Source organism: Nicotiana tomentosiformis, chromosome 11 (genome assembly GCF_000390325.3).
Source record: "Nicotiana tomentosiformis chromosome 11, ASM39032v3, whole genome shotgun sequence".
Lineage (NCBI taxonomy): Eukaryota > Viridiplantae > Streptophyta > Magnoliopsida > Solanales > Solanaceae > Nicotiana > Nicotiana tomentosiformis.
In genome coordinates this window covers 96,607,567-96,619,897 of record NC_090822.1, presented here as the reverse complement: position 1 = coordinate 96,619,897, position 12,331 = coordinate 96,607,567, and the positions used below count along the sequence as shown (strand labels likewise).

At 39.8% G+C, this 12,331-nt stretch overlaps 1 protein-coding gene across 1 annotated transcript; it reads left to right on the top strand.

Annotated features, from left to right (window-relative positions):
- Positions 1-10,037: 10,037 nt before the first annotated feature.
- LOC104096033 (two-component response regulator ARR22-like) lies at positions 10,038-12,033 on the top strand. The gene is made up of 3 exons (XM_009602316.4): positions 10,038-10,198; positions 10,971-11,244; positions 11,627-12,033. Exons 2-3 carry the CDS (start codon positions 10,975-10,977, stop codon positions 11,804-11,806), a joined length of 450 nt encoding a protein of 149 aa, XP_009600611.1. The 5' UTR covers positions 10,038-10,198; positions 10,971-10,974; the 3' UTR covers positions 11,807-12,033.
- Positions 12,034-12,331: the final 298 nt, after the last annotated feature.

Below are 12,331 nucleotides of genomic sequence, written 5' to 3'. Positions count from 1 at the left end.
TCTACTAGTAGGTATAGGTGTTGCGATTTGAGTTTGGATTGGTTGAGAAAGTTGACCCGACCGTCGCGAGGATGAATGCGAGATTTGTAGATGATTTGAGATATTAGATGGTTTGTGTTACACGAGCTTAACAAGGATTTAGTTGAATCTCATTGCGGTATTATGGAAGTAATAGGGTATGGTTATTGTAAGTTATCAAATGTTTTATTCTATGGCTTTGAGCTAAGTGGGGGAGTCTGTTATTGACGATTTGATTGCATGGTTACGTGTTGTATTGGTTTCGGTCTGAGGCATACTCGTGTATCGGTTATGACTTGTAGAGGCTAGTTTGGAGGATGACTTAAACAAGAAAATTTCTAGATGCATGGTGTATTACACTTTATGGGTATATGGAAATCATGGAATGATTTGAATGGTTATTCATGAGGGATGTAGTGCGCATGAAGTAGGAATTTACTCGATTACTTAAAGGTGTGGATTACTTCTTTGGGTGTTATTGTGTTAATGGGGCATAGGTCGTTCGGCCCGTTTGGGTGGTGCAATTGAGGTTTGGGCAGAATATATGACTCTCGAGAAGGTTCTAATGGATTCAAGATTTATATTTAACAATTGAGAATTTATTCGGATTTGTATATGGCAAGAACTAGGATCTGTATCGGATGGTGTCGAGACTTGCGGTATTTATGTATCACTATGGATTCTACATTTCAATATCAGGAAGGTAATGGAAACAGTTTTAGGTTCACATGAGGTCTCTTTAGAGTGGGTGTCTCGATTGTGGTACCTTGGGGTGCTAAGAGGGAATACATCGTCTTATGGGCCTTAGGGCGGTGTGGTTTTATGCTAGGGTCTTGTGTGGTTAGTTTTGGTTGAGGATCGTGGTGTTCTGGCAAGGGGAAGTGTCAACTTGAGGGTAATTTGGAAGGAACTCAGAGAAATAGGACAACTTGGTAGTAGTTTGGATCATCACGGTAATGGATATAATCAGTTCTTTGGGTACTTATGATGTGGTGAGTCTCTACGGGTGTTTTGGGGCAATACTCTTGGGTTTGGCGACCTGCGTGACTTGGTTGAGTTAGAGAGATTCAGTTCTGAGGGCTTGGTTATATGCAAATTGGTTTCAAAGAGTTCTCGATGATTTCTACCACAGTTTGAGATGAATATTTCCTATCGGCGTGAGGAACAAGTTGAGTATAGTGATTTCCTACTGGATGGGATCAAGTGAAAGGTTCCTGGCTAATTGAGTATGTAGTTTGCTTGTGACTCAGGGTTGATAATGAGGTTCTCGTATTTTCATAGGATGGCATGATAGATGCGATGTGGCGTGTGGTAATGAGATTTGCATATGCCAGGTCACAGTTCAGTTTGAAGGGAAGATCATGAATTCTTAGACAACATGGACGACTTTAGATGATTAGATGAATGCTATTACTATTTGGTATTTCCTGAGAAGGGTGCGCATTTTAGAAGGTGCGCTGTGTTTTGGCTTACGGATGCTTCATTAGTATTGCGGTACTCGCTTGTTTGATCGAGTGTTGATGTTTAAATTTTTTATGTAGCATGTAAGAATTATAGAAGTATTTCTCGTAGGGATGATTATGTACGAGGGATGTGTTAGTCATTTGAGTGATGGATTTGGGATCGATTATGGTAATTCCGGTGTTCTATAGATTGGGAGACTGGGAGTTCTCAGAAGTAGACTATTTCGCAGTTGCGAACTATGAAGGTGTAGCCAAAGTTAGCTAGATGGTGGTATGTGTTATGGGTAGATCATTGTGGACTTTTGGAGGGCTATTTATTCATTTGGGGATGGCCGGAGTTGATTTGGGGGTCCCATTGGAGGGCCCGAGGAGGATGTGTATTCTACACCGGGTCGGATTTGTTGACTTGGCATCGTTATTGTTGGAAGATGAATCATTTGGTTAGAGTGAACTTGTTCATGTTCCGATAAGTTCTATGTGTTCCTCTTCTATGTCATGAGGAGTTGTGATTTATGGATTATGTGCACACATGGTGCGGTTCTGTTTGGGCCTTATGGCGGAATTCAAGCGGGATGGTGATTTGAGGTATGGAATGGGTTATTGAGCCTTGGTTTGGTTCTCTATGGTTATGGTCATGCACTTGTGTACTTGGTGTTGAATTGCTTATGGTTGTTGATTTTGACCATTGGGGGCTCGAGGTATTTCATATGGATCGTTGTTTGGATGGGTCACGTATTGTAGCTAGGTTATGTTAGGATATGATCATTTGTGTTAGATTCGTTTGTTTTGGTTCTACGGTGTGATGGGTTCTTAGCATTTTGTTGTGGTGGTACTTGTTGAGCTTGCGGAACAGTTCTCTCATTTGAGTCATTTTTTATTTTTGAGTACATTTGAATTGTTGCGTATTGGTGCACGGATAACACGGTTTGTGGCTCTGGTATTATTGGTATGTTATGTTTGTGGAGTATCTTGTATTTGATGAGATGAAGTCTTTGGTCCTGAGGTGGTTGCTATCGAATTTGATTGCGGTGTGTTTGGAAGAGTAATGTCGGAAGTCAACTTAGAATTTGGGTTATGGTTCTGGTTAGGCGAGAGAGTTGCATGACTTGTTGATCTGATGAGTGGTTATGAGTTCCTGCATGTTTCTTTCATCATCGGCAGTGTACGAAGGTTTTGAACGATGTTATGTTTGATATGAGGCTTATTACTGGTACCAGATTTGTCTTGACCAGTTATTGTGGTCGGAAATTATTGCTACGAGTATGCGAGTTATGTAGTATATCATGTGATTACATCTTGGGTTATGGTTATGGCTTGATACAGCTTGTTCAGACTTATATAGTGTGTATATGCGAGATTCGGGTCTTGTAGGAAATTTTGGATGTTGGAAATTAGATTCTGTGGTTTACGGGATAAGGTTGAAGTAATGATCTTCAGTTATGTTGTGTTGTCGGAACTATACGGAATAGGGTGACGTGGGATCACCCTCGGGTATGTAAATGGTAAGATTACACGCCGGTTTGATGTCTTTGGAATGACTCTTGGCACGTTCGAGGACAAACGTATATTTAAGTGCGGGAGAATGTAACGACCCGACCGGTGGCTTTTAGCATTTGCATTCCGTTCAGCTATTTGAAGTCTTGAGTAGCATCGTATGATGTATTATGATTTGTGTGAATCGTCGGTTTTAGTTTTCAAGTTATTTGGAATTGATTTGGAAGAATGAATTTCATGATTTAAGCTTAAAGTTGGAAGAGCTGACCAAGTTTGACTTTTTAGTATTTGACATTGGATTGGAGTTTTGATGGTCTGTTAGGTCCGACTGGTGATTTTGGACTCGGGCGTGCGCCCAGATTCGCATTTGGATATTTCTAGAAGGTTTCGGTACTAAGTGGCGGAAGTTGGAAATTTGAAGGTTTGGAATATTCATAGGTTTGACCGGGAGTTGACTTTGATGAACTCGGGTTCAGGTTGTGGTTCCGGCAATTGAAATAGTTTCGTTATGTCGTTTGGGACTTGTGTGCAAAATTTGAGTTCATTCCGGATTGATTTAATATGTTTTGGCACACGTTTTGGAAGTTGAAAGATTCAAAGTTCATTAAGTTCGATTTGGGATGCGATTCGTGGTTTTGATGTCGTTATGCATGATTTGAGGCCTCAAGTAGGTTCGTGTTATGTTATGGGACTTGTTGGAATGTTCAGACGTGGTCCTGAGGGGCTCGGGCATGTTTCGGATTGATTTCGAACCATTTCTTCTTCATATTGCATTGCTGGTTTCTGCTGAAGTCTGGTGCGCCAAATGGTCTTCGCGATCGCAAAGTGTGTGATGTGATCGCGTAGAGGAAAACTTGGAGTTGGGCAGTTTCTTAATCGCGGTCACGATTGGAGGGCTGCGATCCTGTAGCTTGGACCTGGATATTGTCCGCATTCACATGAGTCAGCCCGCGTTCGCGTAGTGATGAGTTCAGAAGCTGGGGGCAAAAGATTCTTTTTCGAGTTCGCATTGATCTTGTCGCGATCGCGTAGTGCAGGTATATGTGTTCATCGCGTTCGCATGTTATGTTTCACGAACGCGCAGGGTATTTTGGAGGCTGCTGAGTTTGTTCTTCGCGATCGCGACGAATGTCCCGTGATCATGTAGGGTATTTCTGTCTAATGAATATAAAGTACTCTATTTCGGAGGTTTCAGACATTTTATCATATTTGGAGCTATGGAGCTCGGATTGAAGTGATTTTTTAGGCGATTTTCACCATATGAATTGGGGTAAGTGTTCTCTACTTGGTTTTGGTTATATTTCGTGAATCTATCTTCGTTTTTGGTAATTGGATTGTGAATTTTAAAGAGAAAATTGAGGATTTTATCTAAAGTTTCATAGAGGAAATTTTCGAGTTTTGAACATCGATTCGGAGTCGGATTTGAAAAAAACTTGTATGGTTGAACTCGTAATTGAATGAGTTATCGGATTTTGTAAGTGTTGTCGGGTTCTGAGGTGCGGTCCCGGGTTTGTGTTTTTGGTTGACTTTGGGCTTTTGAGTAAAGATTCGACCTTTATCATTTGGAATTGCTTCCTTCGGCATTATTTGATGTATTTGAGTTACTTTTGGCTAGTTTCGAGCCTTTCGGAGGATGGTACGCGCGGGATGGAATTTCTAGAGTATTTTATGGCTTGCTCGGTATTAGAATTGGCTTGTTCGAGGTAAGTAACACTTCTAAACTTGGTGTTGAGGGGATGAACCCGTGAATATACGTGTTATGTGTTGGTGTGGTAGTGACACACATGCTAGGTGACGGGCGTGTGGGCGTGCACCGTGTGAATTTTGACTCGGTTGTTTCTGTGATACGGTATAGTTACCTGATCTTGGTTTTATCTATGAGGTCTCTATGTGCTAGAGTGATTGAGTTGTGATCCATGTTAGAAATTATGTTTAGGCTTTATGCTTATTCTGTTGGGACTCATTGAGGTCATACCTGCTATTGAGTTATTTGCTTAAATTGCAGTTACATACTCAGTCATGCTCATTCATTTGCATATCATATCTCAGTCTCTGTTGTCATTTATTGATACATCATATCATCATTTTTGGGATGATATTCATGATATTGTGAGCCCGAGAGACTAGAGAGATTGATGACTGAGTGAGGTCAAGGGCCTATTTATGAGTGATATTGATGGGATCGGGTTGCACGCTGCAGCAGGTATTATTGATTCATGATGGGATCGGGTTGTATGTCGCATCAGGTATTATTGATTCATGCCATGATTGGCTTATTATAGCGCTTGGGCTGAATCTTCCCCTCCGGAGTTTGCACACCCACAGTGAACGTAGGTACCTACTAAGTGCCGAGTACGAATGCGAGTGCCGAGTGATTGGGAGGACTGAGTGATTGTGAGTACTGAGTGACTGGGAGGACTGACTGAATTGATACTCTGAGAGTATGCATATGGTTTTATCATTGCTTTGCATTGCATTCGACAAGCACACTTGATATACAGGCATAGAGATGCATTTTCCTCATGTTGTATGGTATTGCATCATTCATGACTTCACATACAATTTGACATGTAGGCATTAGAGATGTACTTTCCTCATGCCATTTGATAATGAAATATCCTACCAATTGTTCAAAGTTTTTGGGAAAAATTACAGTTTTTTAGATTTATTCATATTTTGGTGATTTCAGTAAAAGATCTGGGTTTTCACCGATATACTTGAAAAGCATGCTTATTTTCCGGAACTGTGAACGAGTTGAGCATTATATCTCTGAGTTATTTCTTGTACCACTTTTATTATATTGTTATGAGATGTTCTTGGCAATTGGTGTTGGACTCTACCCTTTGTCCCAGCTCGTCACTACTTTCAACCTAAGGTTAGGTACATATGGTCAATTTTACTCATACTACACTTCTACACATTGCGTGTAGATGTTGGATGTTGATGGTGTTGTGTATGGAGGGAGCTGGATTTGAAGATGTGCCTGCGTCCGATCATAGCTACCTCTTGATCTTGGTAGCTTTAGAATTTTTAATCTGTTCATGTACATTGCAAACAGATGATGCATTTTATTTCATACCAGCTTTGTAAATTCTAAATTATAGAAGCTCATGATTTGTACTACCAGTCCTTGGGAAATGTATAAAGGTTCAGTTATTTTATCATTAATTTGTCTCAATAAATCTCATTAAATTAGATAGTTGTTAATTGGCTTACCTAGTGGGTTGGGTTAGGTGCCATCACGACTAATTGGATTTTGGGTCGTGACACTTGTGATTCTAGTTGTCAAATTAGTTGCACTTATTGATTTATTTATATTGATACGGTGGGATCGGGTTGCGCACCGAAACAGGTAAAATAAAGGTGGATTGATATGGTGAAATAAGGGTGAATTTATATTGATACGGTGGGATCGGGTTGCGCGCCGCCACAGGTGAAATAAGGTGTCATGACCCAAAACCCAACCCGTCATGATGGCGCTTATCGTGATACTAGGCAAGTCGACCTTTCCAAAACACTTTCAAAATTTAACATAAATGAATTACGACATTTAAAATAACCAGAGTTTTTCATAAAAACGGGGGTAAAACCCAAATAAAACATAAAACAAAAATAGCCCGACATCGGGGTGTTACTAAGTCATAAGCATCTAATAACCAACCTAGAAACAGAGTCTACTACAGTTTGTGCCAAATGCCAATACAAGAGAAAAAAGATAATAAGAAAGGAGAAACAAGGACGAATGCCGGCAGCTACCTCGTAAGTCTCCGATAATCAGCCCACGCACGAACTCAGCGACCGCCAAAATCATACACACCTGAATCTGCACATGAAATGCAGGGTATAGCATGAGTACAACCAACTCAACAAGTAACAGAATAAAATAAGGAACTGAGAAGCAGTGACGAGCTATAATAATACAGATCATTTCAAAAGTTTTCAGTAAAGAGTGAACATGCTTTCAAATCCAATGGTGTAAGTCAAATCAGTTCGATCCCAAGTAAGACAGATATGAATCTTCAAGAAATTTCACAACAACATCAGATAGCAACTAAGTGAAATAATAAATAAAAGCAAGAACAACCTCTCGAGGCAGCAGTCACTCAACTCATCTCATCATCTCATACTCTCGGCTCTCAGCCCTCAATACACACTCTCAATAGTTACTTGTGCTCACTGAGGGTGTACAAACTCCGGAGGGGATCCTTCAGCCCAAGCGCTATATTGCTGCGGCGTGCAGCCCGATCCAATATTATTGCGGCGTGCAACCCAATCTAATATTGTTGCGGCGTGCATATATATATATATATATATTTCCCGAAGGCTTGTTGCAGCGTGCAAACCGATCCATATACCTCATAGCTCGTAGCTCGGCACTCAGGCCGTACCTCGGTCACTAACCTCTCCAGCCCCTCGGGCTCACAGAATATCATAATAACTAACCCAAGCAGAAAATACAACATGTATCAACAAGAAATGAGAGGAAATGGAGATATAACATACAAGTAAGCCTGTGACTGAGTACAAGACAACAATTAGCAGTCAATTCAACAAGTATACGACCACTGCGGGTCCCAACAGTGATATCATATGGCCTAAGCATGGTTTTTAACATGAAAGGTAGTCAATTGCTCAAAGAGGAGGAAAACAAGTAATAACAATGGCTATTCAACTTTACAGTCTCACGGGACGGACCAAGTCATAATCCCTCACGGTGTACACCCGCACGCCAGTCACCTAGCATGTGCGTCACCTCCAATTATTCATATCATACAAATTCTCGGGGTTTCATACCCTCAAAACCAGATTTAAGACTGTTACTTACCTCAAACCGAGCAAATCTCTACTCTGAAATGCCTTTACCTCTCAAATCGGTCTCCAAACCTCCTGAATCTAGTCACAAGTAGAACAATATAATCAATATAGGCTAAAGGGATCAATTCCACATGAAAAGTCCTAAATTATAGCCAAAAATTCGAAATTGGCCCGAACCCGACCCCGGACCCACGTCTCGAAATCCGACAAAAGTCACAAAACTCGAAAGCCCATTCACTCACGAGTCTAACCATACCAAATTTACTCAAATCCGATAACAAAATCCCATTCAATACCTCAAAATCCCAACTCAAGAGTTCTTTCCTCTTTTTTCCCAATTTGACACCCCAAATCACAAATTAGATGATAAAATTAAAGATGAAATCATGAGATTTAACCAAAACCAAGTAAGAATCACTTACCCCAATCAACTCTACGAAAATCCCTTCAAGAATCGCCCAATTCCGTGTTCTCTAGCTCAAAATATGCAAAATGGGTTCAAACCCTCGTTGTTGAAATTAATACTGCCTGCCCAGATATCCTTCATCGCGATCGCGGAACATTCCTCACGATCGCGAAGCACAACTATGCTGCCCCATATTTTTACCCTACGCGAACGCGGAATCACCCACGTGATCGCGGATCACTGCCTCTCATACTTACGCGATCGCATCCTGCCTCACGCGATCGCATAGAGCATTGGCCACACCTCCCCTCATGCTCAAATCCTTCTACGCGAACGCGACCTTAGCCACGCGTTCGCGAAGCACATCTTCGCACAGATACACGATCGTGTTCCTAACTCTGCGATCGCATAGAAAAACTCACCTCTACCCCAAATAAGCTTACATGATCGCGAATGAATCCCTGCGATCGCGTACAAGGAAACCAGAACCTGCTGAAACCAAAACTTCAGCTGTCAAGCCAAGTCCATAATGATCTGTTAAGCATCCGAAACTCACCCGAGGTCCCCGAGACCTCAACCAAACATACCAACCAATCCTAAAATACCATACGAGCTTAGTCGAGCCTTCGAATCACTCAAAACACCAATTACACCCAGATTCAAGCCTAAAGAACTTCTAAACTTTCAAATTCCACAAACGACGCTGAAACCTACCAAACCACGTCTGATTGACCTCAAATTTTGCACACAAGTCATATTCAACATTACGGACCTATTCCAACTTCTGGAATCGAAATCCGACCCCGATATCAAAAAGTCACCCCCCGGTCAAACTTCCCAAAATTTGACTTTCGCCATTTCAAGCCTAAATTAGTTACAGACCTCAAATTCACAGTCTGGACACGCTCCGAAGTCTAAAATCACCTAACGGATCTAACGGAATCGATGAAACTCCATTCCGGAGTCATCTTCACACACTTCCGACTACGGTCAAAATCCTGAGACTTAAGCTTCCGTTTTAGGGACTAAGTGTCCCGAAACACTTCGAAACCAAAAATAAGACCTCCCGGCAAGTCACTTAAGCAAAAACAGATACGGTAAAAAGAGTAAATAGGGGATCGGGGTTAATACACTCAAAACAACCGGCCGGATTGTTACATAAGGGTGGGTTGATATGGTGGAATAAGGGTGAATTATGATATTGATTATGATTATATGGTGGGATCGGGTTGTGCACCGCAACATATATTTACTTATTATTATTGATAATTATATGGTGGAATAAGGGAGGATAGTGTTGTACGGTAAGATCGAGTTATGCGATGGAACAGTTTATGTGTTTCTATTCCTTGTTGTGTTGTGTTGGCTTCGGTACTTTCATACGAGACTCTAAGGATTGGTATTTCTGGCATTTACTGGTTTTCTTCGAGGATTGAGTTATTTTCATGAGTTAACTACTTTATTTCGTCTTCGTATTTTCCTTTCCTGTCATTATTTTATACTGCGTACAGGTTAGCCTAGTCATTACTTCATCGAGGTTAGGCTCGGCACTTACAGAGTACATGGGGTCGGTTGTACTCACAATACACTCTGCACTTCTGGTGCAGATTTTGGAGTCGGTCCCAGCGGCGGTCAGTAGATTGCTCGAGTTGACTATCACTACTATTAGGCTACAATTATTGAAAATGCCAAAATTCAATATATTCACAAAGTTCTTATATGTCACGTTTATCGACATTATTATACTAAAAGTCAAAGAAAAGAAGCGTTAAGATAATACCTTTAATCCTGATCTCATCTGCTAAATGTCGTGTTGCTTTTTCAACTTCCCAATAGCAAATTTAAGCAAATTTCATTTATGTTGAGTTGCTATTTTCAATTTTCCAATGGCTAATTTCGGCAAAATTCATTTATGAAACTTCTCACATGGCTCCTATTTAAGTGCGCATCAAATTATTTCGAGTATACATGCATTCAAGTGTTTGTTCTGAGTACGAGAGAGGTATGTACTAAAACTCTCATTCAAGAATTACATAATTGTGTAGTGAATAGTTAGAATTTATGGTTTTATCAATAACATCATTTATATGTTTTTTTTTTCTACAAATTAATCAAAAATATATCCATTTGGTCCCTTTTATATGTGATACATGTAAAAGAAAATTTTAACAAGAACCTAGTGTTACAATTACTGGCTTTATATTGTAGAAGTCCTTAGAAGTCTCCTGATCAGATTAAAGATAACCAATTTGTCATTTTGTTAAGAAAAATTGAATTTCTAGGAAAGATTCATTATTTAAGCTTCACAACAGAACTACTAGATTTTGCCAACGCTGTTTTCACTCTCTAGTAACACCTTCATGAAAGGAAATAAACGATGTAGTTGATATTGTTAATTACGTGGTATGTGTTTTTTGGTTTCTCACCCGGTGTCCGATAGTTGTATCGTGGTCCAGCTAAATTCGGATTCGCACGGGAAGTCTGCATTGAAGGGTTTGCGCTTCCTAATAAAGGCAAACCCGAGACATTTGATTAAGAAAGAAAGAGTACTTACTGCTCTACCATAACTATTGTTGTTACCAAATATGCTTTCTATTTCTAAATGAAGACTTAACACAACAAACAAATTTATTAACGTAATAAGTTTTAATCACGCATAGATTACACAGATTATTTATAGATTATACATATTTTATATATCCTTTGTCTATTTTTTGATTAAATACGGTTGTATGGCGGCTATTTAGGATAATTCTTCTTACTTTTTTTGGCAGGAAAATGTCTTCGAGCGCGAGTGCTTCTTCTTCAAAGAGTAAGAAAAGAGTTGGACCTGATAATGACTTCAAAGTTGGGAAACAACTCAAAGTACTCATAGTTGATGATGATGACGTGTCTCAAACAACGTACATTTTATTTCTTCAGAAGTGCGGAGTGGAAACTTTGGGAGTGAGAAATGGAAACGTAGCAGTCAATATCCATGATATTACACAAATGCGTTTCGATTTAATCTTTATGAACTCTGTGCTGCCGCTTATGGACGGTATCCGGGTAAGCTTTCTGAAATCGCAAGATTACTTTCGTAAACATCCGAGCCCGCACGGGTTGGCTGAGTTGGTTGGCTAGGTGGTTTCTCACATGGGAGATCTGGGATCAATTCCCCTCACCAGCAGTCTCCTCGGTCAGAGTCCGTTCTATCGGACTTGCCCACTGTTATTTACATCTCTGGTGTGGTTTGCGAACTATTACTCCGGTCTGTATGGTTTACGAACTATGGCACAGTGAACAGGCACCCGAAGGATAGCGGCCGCAGTTTCCTGGGAATTTTCTGGGGAAAAAAAATTAATCGATACAAATAAGTTTTTATCATTTTATGTATGTGTGGAACATGTTTCCATTTAAAAACAATTTAACCGAATCTTTCCATATATAGGCAACAAAAAAGCTTCGAGAAATGGGAATTACAACTATGATTGTTGGAATGACTAATGTGAATGACAAGGAAGAAGTTCGCAAAGAATTTATGGAAGCTGGTCTTGATGATTGCTACGAGAAGCCATTGACCCCTGAAATATTTCGCAGCCTTCTTGAAAAACTTTCCAACAAAGCTTAAGATCAAGTCATCTCTTATCAGACTAAAATTATATGTTGTTATTTAGTTAATTATCTTATTATGAATTATATGTAGTGATGAAGTACTCTAGGGTTCATGTACTTGACCTATACAAGTACCTTCAAAATGCAGGTATGTATCAAAGATGTAGCAGACATATGATTATGAATTATGATGCTATGTCCTTATTGCTATGAACTATAATATTTACTTTTAAAATGTTGAGTAGTAGTTTTAAAATTTCAATAAAGTACTACACCACTTAATTTATTTTTGTGATTTTCTATTCGTTATTTGATACCCGCTTTGGGGTCTGATTAATCTGAATTCTCGTCGGACAGTCTTATTTTGAGGATAAACCACGCTCTACCAAAGGTGACTCGAGACTCAAATTTGAAATCTTTTTATAATAGAAAGAGTGTACTCTTGGTCCCAAGTTGGGTCTAAATAACCAAAATAAACAATGAGGTGAGATATAAATCCATAAGAAGATTGAATAATAGGATATCACAAGTTTCCAGTAAA